The sequence below is a fragment of the Xiphophorus couchianus genome, chromosome 8, assembly GCF_001444195.1.
Source record: "Xiphophorus couchianus chromosome 8, X_couchianus-1.0, whole genome shotgun sequence".
NCBI lineage: Eukaryota > Metazoa > Chordata > Actinopteri > Cyprinodontiformes > Poeciliidae > Xiphophorus > Xiphophorus couchianus.
Window position 1 is genome coordinate 23,568,541 of NC_040235.1, and position 21,789 is coordinate 23,590,329.

The following is a 21,789-nucleotide window of genomic DNA, read 5'->3' on the forward strand; positions in this document are numbered from 1 at the left end:
GTCAGGAGTGTTAATGACCTCATGGCTTTCTAGTGTGTTTGGTTTGTCATGCTCTGTTTGTGATGTCAAACTCGGTGAATGAGCTGGATGACTCCTCGGTCAGTCGGTGAGGGTGGCCGCACCACTAATAGGCTGTTCATCATGGTGGATTAGTGTGCAAGAAGGCAGCTGGCACTGTCTGTGTGGACAGAAAGAAAATACAAAATTGACTGGCTGGGCTTTTGTTCTTGCATCTTTAATTTCTCCACAGCAAGCAGAAGTTTAGCAAGCAATTTAAGAAAAGCGGGGGAAAAAACTCCGAAAACTAGACAATAATCCTGAAAAAATCCAAAAGAAAATCTGTACCATTTGATGTCCAATAAATTTTAAAAACAGATTTTTTTAAATGTTCTTATTCAGTATCTGTATTTAATCAAGAAAGTGACAATTAAGATCAAAATCTACTTTTGGTCTTGATGCACCAAGTTACATCAACCAGAATACACAAACATATTCAGCATTTTTTAAAAAATCAAAGTAGACAGTCGGATTAAAAACAACTGAACACAAGTTTAGTTTTTCTTCTTGTACCAAGGTTTTGGTCTTAAAAATAAATTCTCCCTTAAGACACAAACCAGTAAATGTCTCCTTTGTTCAATCCGCCTGCTTTGTTCGCGTACTGCAGTAAATTAGAGCAACTCAGGCTCTGTGTAATATGTGGCTGTAAAAGCCTGATTTCTGAGCTACTTAGAGAGTTTCACCTTGCTGATGAAAATGTTAACCTTTCAGTTAATAAAACCTGTGCAGCTTTGAATAAATGCATTAACCTTTAGTGGCTGGTCTACAAACAAACAGGATAAATAAACAAACCTGAAGCCAGTTAGTGGGCTTTAGTTGTGCAGTTAAAGCATGATGAATGTCTTTCCTTTTGATCATAGACTGGTTTTTTTCTGTTGGGTATGTTTTTGACTTCTGAAGCTAATTTTCACATCCAGCAGACACAACTCTGAGGGCTTAGTGTAAATTAAAAAGATGGATTATTCACTTATTCACCAGAAAGGTCAGCAAACATTAACCCTCTGATGCATGAATTATGATCCTTTGTGTCAGAATTTTTTTTCCATTTTTTAAAATTCTTTTCTTAAGGCATAAAAAAGGTAGTAAAATTTTTTTGTAAAAATTATTTATTTTTTATTTTTATGTGATCAATTGTAATTTTGTCCAAATACAAAGTTGTTATTTGAAAAATACATCAGTAGTATTGCTCCTTAGGGGTTATCTGATGTCACAATATTTTTTTTACTTGCAAGAGTCGTCTACAGTAGAAGGAGGGACCTGGTCGGTTCTCATGCTTTTTTGTCTGTCGGCCATATTGTATTTAACAAAAATAATTTCTTGCATTTGCAGCTGACGGCCAGTAGTTGATGGTATATTTTATGATGCATTAGTGTCCACTTCAGTGGTCTGTGTGCATTTATAACGTAAAAATCCACAGGAAGCACAAGAAAATGGCTTTTAGATAGCTGTCCACTGTGACCACTATGCATGAAAGGGTTAAGTAATGTTCTTCTGACTGCGTGATGTCAAAGGAGGAAAACAACAGTTTAAATTTTTTTCTTTTTTTTTTTTACAAAAACCTACACTGTGAGCTTTGTGACTTAATTTCCCTAAAGGTTGAAGGGCTACATCAGTGAAATGGGAACCACCCTTACTTGACTTGTTGCGAATGGCCGTATTGGAGACACATTTTAGATTGATTTTTCGCAATATGGAGTCTAAACGCAGTTGACTCAAAGTTGGGATCCGACATTACTCATAAATGTCTATTTTGAAATCCAGCCTGACCCATATACCCGTAAGTGCTGATACACACCTTTCCAAGTGTTGAGTTATTTGTGACGGTTTCCTTTATGTCGGGATGTGAAGGGCCGTCGTGAGGGAAAACATTTGCCGGTAAGGAAGGAAAGGCCTCACTTTTCCCTCCTCATCCTGTCGGTTCACTCTTTAATTTTCCTGGGTTTTAAACATTGATCATAGAGAGACTGAAGAAGATGAGACAGAACAGACAATGGTTTCAGAGTTATGTTTAAGTTCAGATTTTAGTTTTTTTTATGACTTGGCAACTTGACTTTTTTTAACCCCAAAACATATTTTTTTGTTTATATTTGCCATTATGGACATGACATAAAAACTTCAAGATATGATTTTCAGTCTGTCAGACTTTATCTTGGGTTACAAGAATATTTTATCCAATGAAAACTGCAAAATACATGAACCTCCATATTTACAATTTGTTATCTTTAGTCTGCCTGTAAATTACTTGTCTTTTTATGGTTGCTTCCAGCTGATGTTTTATTCTAGTTTATTTTAATTTGATATTTTGTTCCTCTCTCTTTGAAAACGCAACTTTTGCTGCTATCTCCATCCTACATCAAAATTTGTAAGAAGCTCAAACAGTATATATTCTTGTCCCAAAAAATCAGCAATAATGTTCCTTTTGACGCAACTAAAAATGTATTTCTTGGACATTCCTCAGATAAGGAAAGTCAGCAGAACCCTACATTCAGTTCGGAAAGACAAGAAATGCCTACAAATCAATGTACACTTTTCTAAACTTCTCTATATCTAGTAAAGAAAAACTATTACTACCTAAGGACTGGTTAGTCTTTACGGTCTATGCACACAGACTAGAATAAGGAAGGTTTTAAGCTCTCGAAGATCACCATTTAAGAAAAAAAAAATGCTGCAAGACTGTGCTTCTGAATTTACTTTAAGGTTTTTTTCATTGTTACAATTGATGCTGATTATGTTTGAGTGCTGCAGATGAAATTTAAGTTGAATTATTACCCCAAACCAACAACCTTTTGGCCTTAACGAAGCATTAAAATATGCATCAAATTTCAAATGCGTGGAACTTCTTTTTCCAAGTCCGACTCGCACTCTCTTCTTGCAAATATTTGATCTGCAGACATTTGAAAATATTTCCTGAGCGTTTCTGAAAAAGCTGTGGATTAAAAGTCCACCTGTAAATCAAGCCCTGCGGTCAGTAATTTAATAAATCTTGTCAGCAGGACAGTGAACTTCAAACATACCTTCTGCAGCTCATCATATCAGCTGATAAAAAATAGATACTTCCCTCAGGCTGAATGAACTGTATATATCCTCTTGCAGTTTAGAGCACAGACTCCCTTCCTTTGTTTTGTTAGTTTCTCATTGGAGGGAAAACAAACTCCCAGCCCAACAGCAGCTGGTCTTTTCCTGATAGTAGAATAAAATTAAAAATGTTCAGATTGATAAAAAGTATTTATGGCGACTCAGTGATTCATCAAATTGTGGTGTGATTTGTTTGGTTTGCTGAGGTCATTTTCAGTTTGCCGTCTTTTATCTTGGTGTACTGAAGCTCAGTGATAAGAGGAGACACTGATAATGGATGGAATTGACTAAACAGCTTCTACTGCCATCTAGCTGCAAGCCACAGAAATTGATTAAATGCTGCTTTTCAAAAAGTAATATTGAGTGAACTAATGTTTTTTTAGGCCTATTTTCCTTCTTGGACTAGGATATCTCTCTTGTGGGATTATGTAGTTTAGGTTGTGAGCTCTTAATAAGCTTACCCTCCTCTGGCCTAATTTAACTGTTTTACTTCCTGCACAAAGTAAGAAGGTTTATCTTAACGTGCCTAACAGGAGCTGACAGCAGGGATTTTCTCATGTCATAGGGCATCCTTTGACCTGTACTTGATAAAGGTTATTATGAAATGCAAAACTGTTGAAGGATTTCTGTCTCTTTCACTGCAGGTGGCATTAGAAGTCGAGGAAAGTTTAAACGGCTACAAAAAGTGTATTTAGGGTTTAAACTCTCATTGTAATTTAAGACTTGTGTGGCACGAGTAAACCGGCACAGAACTAAAATGTTAATCCTGGTGAATTGTTTGTTCTTTGTAGAGGATTTTTTTTTTTTTTTTTGTGCGTTTCATCTGGCGGTTTCTAAACTGGGGATATATTTATTTATTTATTTTTCTTTTTTGCAGGAAAGTACCTGTTGCTGCACCCCAGCCTTCAGCAGACACAGACGATGCTGCAGTCGTCATCCGAGACCTCTAATCTGGTCCGCATGCGATCCCTGAACCTTGGAAAGTCAGACCCTTCCCTCACCTCTAGCGTGGTGAGTGATCACTATTTCTGCTCCCGGTCAGGTTTAATATCCTGCTGACCTTAATGTTTCATTCAAACCAATCATCCATACATTTTCTGTACACCCTAGTGGGGTCGGGAGGTGCTGGAGCCTATCTCCAGCTAACGTTCTGGGCAAGAGGCGGGGTTCACCCTGGACAGGTCGCCAGTCTGTTGCAAGGCAACATAGAGACAGACAGGACAAACAACCATACACACACACCTAGGGAGAATTTAGAGACCAATTAACCTGACAGTCATGTTTTTGGACTGTGGGAGGAAGCCGGAGAACCCGGAGAGAACCCACGCATGCACAGGGAGAACATGCAAACTCTGTGCAGAAAGACCCCGGGCCGGGAATCAAACCCAGGACCTTCTTGCTGCAAGGCAACAAGGCTACCAACTGCGCCACTGTGCAGCCCATTCATTCAAACCAAACTGTGCTTAATTTGAACAGATTGTGATCTCACAAACCAGCAATTGTTTATATGGAACAATTATCAAAATCTATATTTCACCAAAGCTTCCACATAACTTGCTAGTAATTATAAAACGCATGCAGTTGAATAGAAAGACACATGTACCTTTTTTCCTCACTGTTTGAGGTTAGATCGGACCAAACTCTTCCTGTTTTAGGTCCTTGCTTCAAATGTATATGTACCCAGAATGCATTTATACAGTCTACTGTACTTATGGGATAATGGGATATTTCACTATTTATTTGAGAAAAGTTCTTAACAGAGTGATTTCACTCAATAAAAATAAGAAAATTATATCCAACATTTAATTAAGTTTTGCAATTTTAAGCCAGGCTTGCTGTACATAGTATCAAGTACATTATGGTCTGTGCTTTCAATCCGGTATACCGGAGAGACCAGTGAGAACAGCCTCTGTGATCCAAATTTTATTTTTAGTTTTATTTATTGCTTCTGACCTGTGACGTAATGACCGGAAATGCTATGTTTAGTTCATGGCTTTCTCATTAACTGGACTGGTTCAAAATGTGAGTTCACGTTTATTTGCTTTGCACATTTCAGCAGCAAGGCAGTTCAAAGTGCTTCACATGACATAGTGAACAAAAAAAAAACATTATATATGCATTATAGTAGCGAAATAAAGACTGAAGTAATGAAAAGTTGTAATCCAGGCTAGAATTGATCTATATTTCACTTATTAATCAAAGCCAACAAATGGGATTTTAGCCTTGATGTAAAGGAACTTCTCAGAAGTGCAGCATAAAACTGAATGCTGTTTCTCCATGTTTGGTTGTGGTTCTGGGGACTGAGGGTAGACCAGAACCAGCAGACCAGAGAGGTCTGGAAGGTTGATGGAACAACAGCAGATCTTTAATGTATTTTGGTGCTAAAACGTTCAGTGCTAAATATTTTAAACTGTATCCTCTGAGCTACAGGGAGCCAGTTTAAGGACTTTAAAACTGGGGTGACGTGCTTTATCTCCCTGGTTTTAGTGAGAACGGGAGCAGCAGAATTCTGGATCAGATGCATGCTACTGGACTATTTTCAGTCTAGCATTATAAAGGCGAAATGTCTAGAAATCTAAAAGAAAATACTGAAGAACTCCTTCGGACATATTACTTCATCCTTCCTTTAACCACAGGACAAAAATGACCTTCACTGTATTGGCGCTCTGCTTTCTCATCCCACAGCGGCGCACAGTGTGCTGTCGTGATCTTATTGTCTCAGGAGTGAGATACAATCAAATTCAGAGGCCAGCCTGATGACGTTAGGCTGAGAGTCATTCCCGTGTGTGTGCTCTATATCACTTTGAGAAAAGGTTAATTTAATAAAGCATGTGAAGCTCATGTCTGTGTGTCCACACATATGTTTGAGGGGGCTTTTAGAAGACACCCAGACCCTCTGCGATGTAAGCATGAGAAAAGCCACTGTAATCTGAACTGTAAGGAAAATATTTGTTTTATATGCAGAATTCATAAAAGAAAAATCTTTATAGCTAGATGTTTGCACAAACAAAACATTCATATATGTATAGGTCACATTTGATGAGGTTTATCAGAATTAAAAAGTTAGGCCCAGTGTGTGTAAAATATTTCTGTACACATGGGGGCGCTGGTGCTTTTTCCCTTAATCCTCAGGTAGTTGAGCTCCATTTCTTGTACAAGGCACAATATAAAGCCCCCGTGGTTATTTTGGCCCTGCTGTGTGTGTGATCACATCATTCTCTGTAACGTAATTGTCCTGCGGCTCATGCATTGATTTAATTTGGGTTTTACAGCTTGACAACCTGAGAGAATCCTTAACATCATTGACTTTGCCAGAATTGTGAGATTTGTTTTATTGTGTTTCTTGACTGATCCTCTTAGATGATGATTAATCTGACAACCGCCACAGGAAGGTCGCATCTCACCAGATAAGGACAGCTCAGCGGGAGAGATATGAGAGCCTGTGGCCAAATGCATTCTGCCTTCTCTTGCCCAGGCGAGGCTGAAACGTGATTGAAAAGTGTATTGTTTTTTGTTTGTTTTCCCAAAGGTTCCTGCATGGATCAGTTGGCGGTGGTTGGTTGTTGCATTTGTTGTAAGTCATTTTAATGTTGGTAATTAAGTAAAAGCTGTAAAAATGGAAACGGCTAAATGTAGGAACGTTCATCCTCTGTTTGATTCTGGTAAGAGGATTGTTGTACATGTTCTGTAGCCTGACTGTACTTTAGAGCTTATTTGGGTCTTTACAGACTTTGTTGTATGAATGTGCATGTTGGGTGATGTAATCGCACATATCTTACCCATATATACTCACACCTCACATTGTTCCTGATGAGCTTATATTCCGTTTTACAGACCTGAAATGGCACACAACTATTATTTTGTATTGGACCTAAATTTAAAGTGTAAGCAAATGCATACGTTTTTTTTGAGTTTTCTTTTGTTAATGGAGCACAAACTGCGAGGACCTCTCAAATAGCTCACCTCCAAAACAACTCGGTTTTTCCTTGCTTATACAAATTTGAGTTGTTGTAAGAAATTCCAGTTGCCATTGTAGCTCTAGCTGTGTTTTTAGAGTAGCTGCTCTGTTGCCCCAGTCAGAAGTCTTTTGTGGCCTCCAACAGGTTTTCTTCCATAGTTATTCTGTGCAGTACATAACTTTCTTCCTGCATATTTCCAAAAAGGCCAAGTTTGTAGAGTGCATTACCAATAGTCAACAAATTCTTTCAACCTGAGCTGTAGACCTCTGCAGCTCCTCAAAAGTTAAATTTATCCTCCTTGGTGCCTCATTGATGAATTATTTTTCAGATGGGTTGAACATGTGAAAATGTTTAAAGCTTACAATCTCATTTTATTTCCTAACCCTGCTTTAGACTCCTTTACATATTTTTGCCTGCCTTTGAAAATCATGTATTGTTTGTCCAATTATGCACTACTTTGAGGTGGTCTATTTTCCACTGCTTTCCACCAAGCTTGGGAAAGACGAGTAAAACAAAAGCCACAGACGCTTCAGCTTCTTAATAGCAAAAGCTTGCTGTTCCTTTCTTTTTCTAAGAGTCTTGATTATCAGTTTGAAAATGAGTTTTTCTGTTTTGGGAGGAGATGGGTTTTCTGAAAACGCATCACAACACAATCATTAACAGGGGCCCTAATTAAGCCAAGATGATGCCTGTGAATTACACTGACACAACAGCATCTGTCACACTGATAGTTATGAGACTCGGAAGCACAGCAATCTAGTCACTGAAAATGATTGAGTGGAGGGGCTGCCAGCACGCAGGCTGTATTGCAGCATGAGACTGCCAAGTCCAACAATGCTTACAGCATATTCAGAAATAGAGCTGCACAATATATTGGACTGCATTTGTCACCGTTGTGTCAATGTTTTCGATATAGCGGTCGCAAAAGAACCGCTTGGATACAAAATTGGTTGGTTACGTACGTTTCCGCTGCCATGCTGTAAACCCTGCTTGCTAATAATGTATTAGTTGCCTTCCTTAATGCCTGCAACTAATTCAGATCTCTGTGGCTCTACAGCTCCTAAATTTCAATCTTAAGATTTTCATCACAATTTTCAGCAATATTGTTGGAGTGACATATTTTACTAATGAATCCCTCTTCCAAAATTTGTTGTAAATCCTGGTCCTAAGAGATTTATCACACCTAGACTTTAGATTTTGGGGAGTTTTGCTTAGGTTATAATGGACCACCCTGATTTATTTTTTTGATTTCAAAGGCAATAATTATTTTTCAAAATTTTTTATTGTTATTAATTTTGAATGTTTTGAGAATGATACATTTAAACCACACCAGGAAAGGTGATCTGAATATTTTCCTTTTTTAAAAAAAAAAAAGTATTTGAATTGCCAAGACACACACAGCCTAAAATTTTCTTTGAATATGTTCTTCAAAGTTTTAAATTCTCCCAAGTTGACTTCGCTCCCCCCCCCCCCTTGTACGCCTCACTGACAGACGAGCAGAAACCATTTTCACCTTGGCTGATGATTCATTTCCATTCTTATTATTGCAGCTAAAAATGTAATTGCCTTTTCCTCATTAAAAACATCAGTTTTGGCCTGATATCGGGCAATTAACTAGTTGAGGCCCTTAAATCATCAAAGAAAAATGCTGTACAAATGATTTTTTTTTCTTATTAGTTTTATTTGGCTGCCCTTTAAAAAGGTTCCTGTGAAATTGTGACAGGCCTAGCCTGAAGGCAAATAGTGGGTGACATGAGCTGACTTCCTGTTAAACCTCAGGGGAGTAAGGGACATGATGGGATCACATCATTAAAATACTTGCAGTCAAACCTCAAATGGAGGCGCATGATTTTAAAAGAGATGGTTGTTACATTCAACCATCTAAAAAACAGGAGGTAGAAACACGGAATATGCAAAAAGTACCAAATCAGGCACTAGGAATATAAAATAAATGGTGAAACTTGGATTTGAATGCGTTTTTCTCCCCTATTTCCAATACCTTTTCAGCTTTCTCCTCTGCCTGCGTTGCTTTATCCCGTTGCCTGCCTCGGACCCCCGTTATTGTCTTTTCACCTCCTCTGCGCTCCCCTTCATGCCCCTGGGTGTTCATTGCTCTGTCACAGGCATGGCACCGGCCTCTTGACCATAATGCTCTCTGGCAGAAAATCAATAATTCACTCCTGGCATGATATGGAGATAAGATTGTCATAATCCTGATGTTGTGCCTTCGTGGACTCTCATTTTCCCTGGTAATTGCCACTCTGTGATGTCCTTTGCTGATATCATGATGGTCACAGCAATTTGTTGTTGAAAAGACAAAAAAAAAATACCTTCACTTTACACAGGCAAACACAAGATATGCCATAAGCAAGTGTTGCCACAGTGTTAAGAAAATAAAACCAGTGGATGAAGATATTTTCTAGAGGTGTGTAAACTATCTGCAGGGCTGCTTATGATGGCGTATCACAGCTTAAAGATTGATCTGCTTGTTTTTATTCAGCAGTTTTGGGCTTATAGTGGAGTGCTGGACATTTTTGTACTTTGCAATGATTGATAATCAAACACAGTTTAATTTATTTTGGAGGACAAGATGTCCAGTTAGTGACTGGAAGCTCCTGTTACAAGCTCCAGAAATGAAGTGGAAGGCTTTTAGCACCAAACTATATTATACAAATGTATTTAGAATAGAATAGAATTACTTTATTCATCCCAGCAGGGAAATTATTTCGCAGTTACAGCAGCATAGAGACAAGACACACAACATCCACCACTGAGTAGCAATGTAGATAAGATAAAATAAAAAGTAAAATATAACATGCTGTCAATATAAAAAGCAGCTTAGAGCAGTCCTTGCAAAGATTCAAAAAATGCAGAAACAGTATGTATATGTAAATATATGTACAGCAAGTGTGCCACAGTGCAGTTGTGCGAAATTGGACTGATTTGCGCAGAACAATGATTTAGACTATTCTATTTACATACGAGACTCATTTTAAAGGAAGGACACAGTAGCTCTAGAGTTTCCCTGTTTTGTTGGTCTGAGTTGGCTAATGAGCACCGTTCAGTCGATCAGAATGGTAGAAAAAGCATTTTCTACCAAATCCCACATTTTAATATTCCATTTTCTAAAAGTTGCATCCATCCAGTCCTCTGTCAGTCTATTTGTCCAACATCCACCTGTTTGACAATCAATCGTTCTCTTTTTCCGTTTGCCTGTTCATCCATCCAATCATTTACCATCTGTCAGCATAACCCATTGGTTTGAATTATCCATCTGCTAGTCCGTCCATCTACAATTTTTCTGTTTGTCTTTTTTACCTATATAGTAGTTCATCTTTCTTTATTTCTCTCTCTATCCCACCATTCATACAGTCCAGAGTTTAGATCGGGTCTAAAAAGTCCAATCCACCCCGAGCCTGATCCAATCGGACCAATTAACTGGAAATATAGGCCCGAGCTCTAAGTAAACTCAACATATTATTATATATATTATACTGTTTTTAGATGAATTGGTCAATTGGTGTAATTTCTCCCATTTTTAGCTTTTGTTTAGCATCTTCCAGCTCCATTTTGTTGCTTGTTGTAGCCGCAGGGTGAGTCAAGTGCAAATCTGAGATGTGCGATTGATGGGAGCGGAGCAGGCGCTTGTTACAGCCTAATGAACACCTGAACTTTAGTTTATTTCTTTTCTCACAAGGGTAAACTACCTCCTCTTCTATTTAGACTATAAAATGTAAATTAACACAACTTATATCCCATAAGCCTGACTAGAGTGTGATTTCTTTAGACAGTGGAAAGATTTTAATCTTTCACTAATTTTTCTTTCTTTTTAAAGGTCGGTCAAAGCTTTAAACTAATGTTCATATCTTCTTTTGCTAGTATCACATAAACTGGGCAGAGCCTGCATTGTTAATTTCTCTTTTTGTTTATTCTGGTAATTATGCCATCACATTCATCCTCATGAAAACCATGAAGTAGATGAGGAACAAAGAAAGCATAGGAAATATAAAACGAATGACTTTTCAAAACAGATACATGGTCTGAGCATCTACTCTGTCGCTGCAGGGAGTTTTATTTAGTTAGAGATTTTAAGTCATTCTAGACAAACATTGTGAAAAAGACATTCTTGTATATCACATTAAGAGATTGTAATTCTTTCATCTGCTCTCCTTTCTTTCATTTTCCCCTCCCTCCCCTCTGCTGTTTGTATTTTCCAAAGTCCATGTTTGGAAATTGATGTCATACTTCCCCAAAACACGGACATGGCGGGATTTTTTACCTGTAAACATCTGCGTGGGACGTAAATGCAAAACCGTCGGTGTAGATGAAGTAGTTTCGCTTCGACACTCTGCTGTGCCATCTGCTCTGTTTGAGATATCATTTTCTCTCTTGTGCTATTCAAATGTGGCAGCGTTCTTTGCAGCGTGGCCGCTTCTTTAAAGCGATGCGCATGAATAACGAGAGAACCCGCTGGATTTCCCAAGTGGACTCATGAAGACCTAATTCATCAAATTAATGCCAACATTTACAGTTGCTACACCGGTTTATTTAAATTGAAAATAGAGAGGACCCACAAGCACCACATTGCAGCTATTGGTTGCTCTCGGTTACAATATTTTTGCTTGTTGTCAAGGTGGAAAGATTGGCCCTATCCACAGGGGAGGTTGGCCCTGCAGGGTTTATCATGCCTTGATTTTCTTCTTTGGCTTCTGTCTGATACAGTTTTTACTGCTTTGTACGGAGGGAATTGACTCTTTCTCCCCTTAATGTTTCCCTCGCAGGTCGTTCCCCTCCTCTGCCTTTCTTACATCTGCAGGTCACCTTTTGGTCTGATAAGCTCAAGCAACGCAGAGGCTGCAGGTCACTCAATCAGCACTCTCTGCATGCTTTCAGTGCCAGCTTTGACTTTACCTTTTTTTTTCTCTCCAAACACTGTTGAAAAAACCTGAGCTGCTCAATTGACAGGAGAAAAGGAGACCTAAAGGTTTCCCTGATGTTTCCCTTTTGCCCTGATGGAGCTCAGATGGCTAGCCTTCATGCTGGCCCAGAAACCCAAAGCAATTGTACTTTGTCAACACTCTGTTTTATTAGTTTTTGTAATTTTGTGAAAAATGTTGCAAGTGTTTTTTTGTCAGAGACATGACACCAACGCACAGATTCTGCTCTGAAAGAGTGGATATAATTTGCTGACCAGTGATGATCAGAGATCATTGGCTACTTATTAATTGTCCATAAAAATCCGATCTCATTATCTGTAGCTTCATGTTAATGACCAAGCCTCTCAAAGTAAAATCTGTGATAAATAACCTTTGGTCATTTCAGAGCAGAATAACTTACCTCTGATACATGTTTTCCGGCTCAGAAGCTCTTCAGAATAAAAGCACTTCCTGTTACAATAATCCAGTCAGCATTCCCCTTCATTAACGCGTTACATTGCTCTTATCACTTTATTGTACAATTCAATCTATAGATCTGTCTTAGTGATTAACTATTTGTAGTTTTCATTTGACATTATTACATGTGCACTAATTTAATTATTAATAATTTTACATTACTAATGCTCTACATAATTAGCTGTCAATGAGCCCATTTCTTTTAGAAACTATCACCAAGTGAAACACATTTTATAGACGAAGTACACATGGGAATTATAAATGTTCATTTACAACTAAACAAAACATGATATTTTAAATTAGAATATTACAGCAGACCAAGGTAAAAAACAACAACAAACAAACAAAAATAAAAACTTTTTCCAAACAAAAGTGGGTTTTTCTGGAAAGTATGTCTAGTACCTACTTGTGGGTTATTTTCAAAAAGTACTTTTAATTAATCTGACAAACAAGACTCCTCAGGACGTACGTATTTTCAAATTTATTGAATATGATTGCAAGTGTTCTGGGTTGGATAATTGTTCAGTGTTCATCTGTTTAGTTGGTAGAAAAGATATAAAGAGGATTTGAATTTGACGTGTATCTGATGAACGTTCAGCGAATTGGGGAGGAAAAAGGTTTGTGAACATCTGTGCAGTAGTTATATGGTAAATGAACAGCAGTAATTATTACTAAATGAGTAACTGTTTTAATATCAATGACGTAGTAATTGTGATTATTAGAGATTTTCATGGCAGAGAATTGTGCTTGTTTGGAGTCTAAAAAGAAAAGACTTCTCTCCTTGTCTTTCTGTAGCTAATGATCCTTATTTTGAGCCCAACGTGGATTTTTTTCCAATTGTTCCTTTAAGAAGCCAGTGAGTTGAACAGAGCTGCAGCTCAAGACTTGCCTGTTGAACAAAACAGGATTTTTTTTTTGTTCGCCTCAGGTAATCTGGAAGGCATTGTTAACGCTGAAAAAGTTGACTACTGTAATCCTCGTCTCTGAGGCCTTCAGGAGTTCGCTCAAAAAGACAGACCTCGGCTCTCTTATCAGCGCAGCGGCACAAATGGCCGTCACTCCATCTGCAAAGACACTCCTCCGGCTTCCTGTCGAACACAACTGGAAATGAGAAACTTTGATGTGGTGGTCACCTGCCAGACAACACGGCACGCCAGTCCTGGCGGCTGCTGTACTCGCTAGAAGAGAACTCATTGGAGCTTGGTCGGAGAAAGGAAGGGGCCCACTTAATATTCACAGAGCAGGAGCACGGTGAATGGAAATGAGTGAGAGGCTGGGGGCGGAGGGGAGGGGAGTGAAGGAGGAGGTTGGAGCAATGAAAATAGAGACTGAGACAGAATGTGAAATTGCAGGATAGGACTGGCACCAGTGCAAAGTGAAGCAACTTATTTTACAAGTGCTAATAACCCAGGATGGTGTGGAGATGCAGATTTACTGGGAAGGTCTGTGGCTCCTGAAAACTCAGCCTTGTGGATCTGCAGTATGTGTATATAACAGGTTATGCTGGTTGATTCCATTATGGCAATGCCTCAGGGTTGGGTGATTTGGAGTACTGGATGCATGTCCTGTGTACAGACTGGTCTCCATTTTGAAATGTGAGCACAGTTATTAGATGAAGTTGAATGAATTTATAGTTTTGACGATTCGTTTTATTATTATAGAATTTATCATTCTAAGATATAATTAAATCTGAATAACTCAAACAAAAGTGAAATTTTGTCAGTTTCAGGTGAATATATGTGAACAATTATTAACTGTTACTGTGCAGACCGATTATGTTGGTAAGTGAACAAATATTTTTCTATGACACTTGTTTTAAATAATTTCTTGAAGTAAAATAACTAACTTTGCAATTTGATCATTGATTTCACTTATGGAGTCTGTCAGTTTCTTCATAAATCCCTGTCTTTAGATTATTATTTTTTTGCTCTTTAATGTGCTTTTCAGTGGTTGGAGGGTTTCAGCCTTTCTCAACGTAACCATGCACTTACCATGTTGCAGTTCTTGGTACTCCAGGTGGGCTGCAGTTCTCAGACATAACAGCACTGAGAAATAATAGGTCTTTAACAGGTCTAATAGGTTTAATAGGTCTTTTCTGACAAACGGAATGATGGTTCCAATTTCACTCCTCAATTTCTTAGTTGTTTCAAAAATGCTGCATTTGAGCTTTTACAATTTTACGTTCTAGTCAGGTAAATCTTTTATGCTTGCGTTGCTATAAGGCATTTATCTCTTTGAGCCACACCAACCCTCACTAGACACTCAGCAGCCAGTTTAAGTATTCCTGATGTGTACCTGGTAGAATCTTTTTGCCTTCAGAAATTTTGTGATTCTTCCTTCTCTTAGATGCAAAGCGGGATGGATCCAGGCTTTAAAATTGTTTATTCTGAATATTGAATCTGAAATTAACAGGCAACCTTTTCAAAATCTCAAGATCTTGGTGGAGAAATGACCTAACGTTACAAGACAACAAAAGATTGAGTTCTTGGCAGGCTCTCCTGTAAGGTGTGATTGTTGAAATTTTAGGCCAAGTCCATGGTTTTCTCAGATCTCTCTACTGCAGCTTTAAATCTCGTCCCTCTGTTTGGCTCTGGAGTTTGTCGTCTTTACCACATCTAAATGGATCAAGTGACCGACGCGTGATGCAATGATCCACCATTTGTGTTGATCAACTGAACTTGTATGCCTTATAAAGTCACTGTCAATCCAATTAGCTGTCAGATGTACACACCTGGGAATTAGAAAATCTGAACCACTTTAATTTGGTTCAGATTACTTGCCTCATAATTGTGAGCTTCCATTTCATTTTTACAGCAAGTGTGAAAGCCAAACTGTTTCCCGCTTGAAGCACAGGACAGCACTTCTTTCTCTGCCCTTTCCCCTTCACTTTTAATGCCTTCTCTAATGTCAGCCATCGTGTTCATGTCACGGGCCTAACCTTCAGGTGTTCTCTCACAGCGGTTCAGTGTGACTGCAGTGAGGACGGGGGCCGCTGCAGACAGGATGCCACGCTCGCTCTCGAGTCTGGAGCAGAAACAATGCTGGGGAAGGATGTCCTTTCATTGTCATGGTCATTAGGGGTGACTAAAAAAGCGTGGCTGGTGACAGAAATGAGTCTTGGGGCTTCCCCCTCCACCACTGCACCTCCTATTCATCCCCTTCCTCTTTCCATGCTAAATTAGAACTGCCTGTCTTCTGCGTCTCTCTCTCTCTCTCTGCGTCTCTCTTTCTCTCTTCCTGGCTTCATGTCTGTCCTCTTTCATTCTTGAAGTTACAGAGGAGAGGAACAAGAGGAGGTGTCAGCTGACTGAGCCGCTCCAATCAGATAACTTCAGACGGAGGTGTTTAGCAGCTGCTAAAATCAGATTTAGCCCGAGGAAGGAGAGGAGAGAAGAGGAGAGGGGAGGGAGCAGGAGGTTGGAGCGAGGCAGCGCAGCGTGGATATGCACTGGTAGGGAAGCATGTTGAGTCGGGGATCCGTGCCATGGATGAGTCGAGCATTCTGAGGAGGCGAGGGCTACAGGTAGGACGTAAAACAGCTGTATGCATATCGATCCGCAGCGGCTTCTCTTTTCAACAGTTCAGACTTTCCCCCGGTAGCAACACTCCACAGTTGCAGCACTGCGTGTGTGTCCTGCATGTGAGACAATCTGCTGGCAGAGCTGAGCATAACGCCGCTGACTCTTAACAACGTGCGATGTTCTCTTTGTCAGCATTTCTAAAGAAAAGTTCAGACAGCTGCAGATTGACTTTCAAATAAAAGATGGAATTGTTTCTCACGTTTAATTGGTGCTAGCTGTTGGCTTCTGGGTGATGGGAGTGTGGGGCTCCCATTCATGTAGCAAGATCGATTACAGTGTCTTGTGAGGATGCCTTTCTTGTTCTTTATTGACTTTTCATGATAATTGAGTGCAGAGTGAGGCTTTTGCCCTGCTGTCAGTAATCCCGATGAAGATGTGAGCTGAGTTTAAGGCAGCTCTCAGAGAGAGAGAGAGAGAAACAACAACTAAATTATTGCCGCTATCAATCTACAAAACAAATTACATAAATGAAAGTGGAGAGCGCGGACAGGATGTTCTGAAATACCAAATGGCTTTTATTGTACAGCAAGTGTCCCTATTATTTTTAATCAGAACCCCATCAGACATTAATCATTTTTGTTCAGCCTAGTCTTCAATCTCTGCCTGCTGCAGCATAAACTGGTCTTGATTAATAATTTTGCTTAACCTACTCGGGGCCACGCACAGAGAGACGAACACGTTTTAAGGGGAAGTCTGTTTAAAATTCAGCTCAAACGACTGCATGTGTTTGGAATCACAAACTTCCAATGAGCCGCTCTTTCTCGCCTGCATGCTGACTGATAAATATAACAAGTTAAACTTCAGGGGGTTTTTTCCCCTCCTTGTTCAGACAGGAAGGCATTCATTTTCTTAGTTTCAGTGACAGGGCGTTGCTCTGAATATTAATTTTTCTGAAAAATGCTGATATTTAATGTATTCCCTTTGAGAGCACTTCTTTCTAGAAATGAAACACTTTTTTTTTTTTTTTTTACATTTTACAAGCTGCTACACAGTCATTTTGTGTACATTCTCTCTCTCCCTGTCTTTGCCTTTTCCCTTGCGGCACTTCTCCGTGTTTCCTAAGCCGCATCAGTCTGCGCAAAAACAACGTGTGTGCTCCTGTGGTCAGTTAGCTGCCGCGCTCTGACTTTCACATTCACCACGAAACGCGGAAGTTAGTTTGCCAGGCAAATGAATGCGGCCGGCTCAGCGACGCAGTTTTCCATTCATCCTGAGACAGACGAGGGATGACTGCACTGCTAACAGACCTTGTTTATGTTGAGCAGATTACGAGGACGGATCTATTTACAGTAACCGAGGGTTCGCTCGCTGCCGCTTCAGGAAGAAAACAAGCAAACAGCAGAAGTAGATTTTTTCCGGCAAACCTTCCTTCTGTACTGCTTTCACATAATGACATTAAGATTTATAGTTGGTCAAAGTATTATGTTATGATTTTACAACTTCTGTGGTGTCAAAATAGATTTCAGCTCGCTTCATCTCCTGCTAGTTTTTTATTCCCATTTCAGTCTTTTTCTATAGTTTTCTATGACAGTGCCTGAAGTAGCATGAACATTTTTACTTTCAAGCTGTTTGCGTTTATGGCGAAAGAATTTTACTGCTAATATTTGGTTAAAATAGATTTTTAAAAAATAAAGAACTGAAGATCTGTGATCAATCGAGGTCTTGTTTAAATGGTCGTTCAAATGAGTCTTTGACTAAACTTAACTTTTGATTCCTGTTGTCTGTGTAATGTGTGTGATTTGTCCACTGCAACCATAATTCTAACCTTTAAGCTGTCTGGCACCATTTAAAAAAAAAATCTTTACAATTTTTTTATTGTATTTTTCTATACAAAACTTTTAAGCAATGTAAATACTTGCTTAATGTACAGATCCTGTACATTGGCATTCACAGAGAGAGCTAGAGACTGTATTGGCTGCGGCTCCCAGCTTATCTTTGTCATGTGACCTGCTCCGTATTAGTGTATGCATACGAAAGCGGATTTGTTTGTAGGTTTTCTCATTGCAAATGCAGTATTTAATGAGTCAAATTATCAATAAATTGATGGAGCGAGATGTGAATTTGATCCAGAACACAACGGTTTGTGTTGAATCTGATAAGTTTAGAAACAAATGATAAAACCAGGCCTGTTTTAGCTGTGTTGTTACTAGGGTGCTATTTAAAGCTGCTTTCTTGATGTAGTTTCATTAACAGCTTATTATGTTTGTGTCACAGCAGCTCAGACTGAGACAAACTTCAAAATGTCTTCATAGTAACAATCATTTAAAATGACTTGGGTGTAAAAAGACATCTTGATCAAGACGTCCCTACTGTGAATTTTTAAAAAGCTTATGGTCGCTTAGATTAATAAAAAAAAAAAGTCTAATATTGCAATAGATAAACATTAAAATGCTATTGCCATTTATTATCCTGTTATTAAAAGGGGAATATGAGATTTATTCACTACACATAACTATGTCTAGGTTTTACCACAGAATTTCTGGCTTTATAAAACCACAATTAAAATTTGGCATAAAAATATTTACTGTCAAAAATGTTTAAAAGGATAACTCGGTAAATTTACTGAAATCTGAAGGACATGTAGAAAAAAAAATGTAAATATGTTCTATTTTCTTTTTTTTTTTAAAAAAACCTCCGGTTCCAAAAGGATCTCAGTTTTGGACTCATTATTGAGCCATCACAAAATGTGGTGTTCGATTGTATTTCTATAAGCACATTCATACATTGCATTAATAACTGTCTAACTTAACTCTCCATACAATCCTTAAAACATTAAACCTTTAGCTTTGCTTTGCTATTTCCGATATTTTTTCCATAGTGCCTTTTTTCGTGACACCGTTCCATATTTCATAGCCATTTTAGGGTTTATATACCAAAAAGCTTCCATGCATGCCCTTCATCTTAATTATGAAACTCCCGCGAGCAGCTCTTGCTTTATTTTACTTTACTCTCAGCATCAATCAAGCACTGTCTCATTAAAAAAAGAAAGTATTTCAGATTAGAGCTGCTACACAGCATCTCCAAGAGCAGCTTGCATGAGGTCAACTGTGTGGCGTAGTCTGACACAATAACAAAAATCTTTTTACCATCAAATTTTCCTATCTTTTCAGTTTTGAATGTAAATTTGTTCATATTACTAAAATAGTGTATTCACATGAGAGTCAAGGCTGTGACATTTTGTTTCCTGACAAAAGACAAACTTCTGACCCGGCAAAGAAAAGGACAAACGGAGAGGTCGATAGAAGGAAATGGCTCTCCTTAGTTTGAAGAGGAGCAGCTTTTCTGCTCAAGTGCTCTTGTGCTAAGCGGCGACTTTCTGCCAGGATGAGCAACATTTCACAGTACGGGCTGTGAAAGGGGTTGGAATAACATGGATTTTTATTTGTTTTTATTAAACAAAGCTAATCAGAAATGCCGTGTCTAAGGAAACACAAAGCTACAGATTCTCAAATGAATGTTGGAATTCAATCAACGAGTAAAGGCATTCTCCCTTTTTGTGCTCGTGTAAATTAAAAAGACAGCTCCCTGTCATGTTTCAGAAGATGTTTCTTTTGATTCAAATTGCATGCAGAAATGTATAGAAGATGCTCTCAGATGGGGGTTAAAGTTGTGTGCAACAGCACCCTCTGGTGGTGATGTCAGGAACTGCCTCCCTTGTCTGGTCCAATTTACTTTTGGAAAGAATCTTGATCTGATCTGCCCAGAATCTTTTGACTTGTGTGTCCACTGGTCGTATTTTTTACATCTAAAAACTCAAGCATAGAGCCAAGTCTTTGTTTTTTTCTTCTTTCTTTTGGTCTTTTCTACAGATCTAGAGATAAGTTAACACAAATTGGTTACTGAACACGATTTTAATGAACTTGTTAGTGTCTTTATTGCAGTATCAGTGTCTGCTTTTGGCCCGACTTAACACGTGTGGGTTCTGTGCATTAGCTCATGTTCAAGCTAAGTGTTTATAGATGTCTTTTAGTTGTTCTCTTCCCCGCTCCTCTTTCATCTCCAGCTGCTCACTCCGGCTGTCGTCTGAATTAGCGCATCACTTCTCTCGTTAGCATTTTGTCCCATCAAACGTTCAGCCAAACAGCCGCAGTGAGCCCTTAAAAAAGCAAATGCCTCTTACTGCTAAAATAAAAATGAATTCCCTCAGTTTTTATCAACACAACCCCATTGGCAAGGAGAATTTGATCATAAAGCGTGCTAGCCTTCAAGTCCACACATTTTTAATAAATGGTGAATAAAATGTCACATATTACAGGTGGGCATTGATTCTATTGTTGGCTTTTCAGTGGGAAAAGATTTTTCTGGGACTATGCATGTTGTAACACATGAACACATTTTAGTTTATTTATTTTGAATATATATACCCCGTGAAGCGCTTTATGCTGATTATTGTCGTTATGTCACTGTGTTTGAGAATTTGGAGAGATGTAGAAATTTTTTTTTTCTTTTCTTTTGACGTTGGTCCACAATGTTTATTTTGTTTCTGCCAAAAACAAATCTTAACATTTGGAAAACAGCTAAACAATTTGACTAATTATTCAGTGTTTGAGTCACACATTGAGTACTAAAGTCTGTCGGCTTCAACTCAGGCCCATCACTGAACCTATATATGCAATTCATTAAAATATTCCTTCATATTATGTTATTAATGTTATGCATCATATACTGTACTTTAGTAAGAACTGATTTAACAGGCAAATTCAAAATCTATAAAATTGCATTTTAATATCAAAGAAATAACATTTCAGATCTGCACTTTGACAGTAAGGCTGAAGCCATCATCCAAGTTTGGTTTTAAAAACTTCACATCATCTTGTTGCATCATATCTCTTTTTTTCAGGTAGCAGAAACAATTTGGATTATTCATTTCCGATGGGCTGGTTTAGGATGTCACATTTCTTGTTAAAACACAGCTTTAAGGTTTTATGAAATTCTGTTCTGTTCAACAATTGGATTCCTTATCCATTGACTCATTGCTAAATTTGATGACTATTTGTGAAAATATTTCTTTATTATTATGTTTTTAAATGACTCCACACCATCTGGGGTCAATCAGACCCATAACCTGCCAAAAGATTGGTTGTGTTTTTTTTTAATGGCCAATTACTTAATCTTAAAATGAATTGAAAAATAGAAAATTTGAGGACACTGCATCAACCGGATGATAATTGTTGGATGCTTCAGTGGTAAGCAATCATTGCAAGAGTAAAAAAAAGTGCCACCAGTTGAAGGATGAGAAAGCATGTCGTATAAATATAAGAGCTGACTTTATGAGCAGATTGGATCAGAACATACTTCTGATCCAATCTGTGGGCTTCTGTCTGCTTTATACCAAGTTGGTTTATACTTTATACTGGTTGTAGAAAAATCAATATCCTTCAATCTGAAGGGAATAGAACTTCAGGCGGCCAGTTCATGTTGTCACTGATTTTTATAAAACTAGGTTAGATCATTTGCTGTTTTTCAGTGTCATTTGGGGAAATCATGCAGCTTTAAATCAGTCATGGAGAGAATCCACTTCAGCTTTTCTCACTAACCGTTACTTTTCTTTAGATAAGCATCGGGTATGCGACATTCAATAAGCTTTTAGATAAGGTTGATTAAATTAAGAGGTAATTTACTCCGTATTTTATTGATTTAAATCTTCAACCCTGTGAATGGATTCTTAGCTTAATACCTGTTTTCATAGAATGAATGCAGATTTGCTATCAAAACATAATGTTA

The 21,789-nt window shown here is 38.3% G+C and overlaps 1 protein-coding gene across 6 annotated transcripts in view; it reads left to right on the forward strand.

Annotated features, from left to right (window-relative positions):
- mast4 (microtubule associated serine/threonine kinase family member 4) overlaps positions 1-21,789 on the forward strand; it is a 103,668-nt gene that overhangs the window by 24,549 nt on the left and 57,330 nt on the right. For 5 of the 6 annotated variants that reach the window (XM_028024907.1, XM_028024897.1, XM_028024898.1 and 2 more), the window contains exon 3: positions 4,010-4,143. In XM_028024907.1, coding sequence (XP_027880708.1) covers positions 4,010-4,143 — 134 coding nt within the window. Of the gene's footprint in view, positions 1-4,009; positions 4,144-15,775; positions 16,008-21,789 lie in introns of those variants that run through there. The other variant, XM_028024905.1, reaches the window with a different exon arrangement.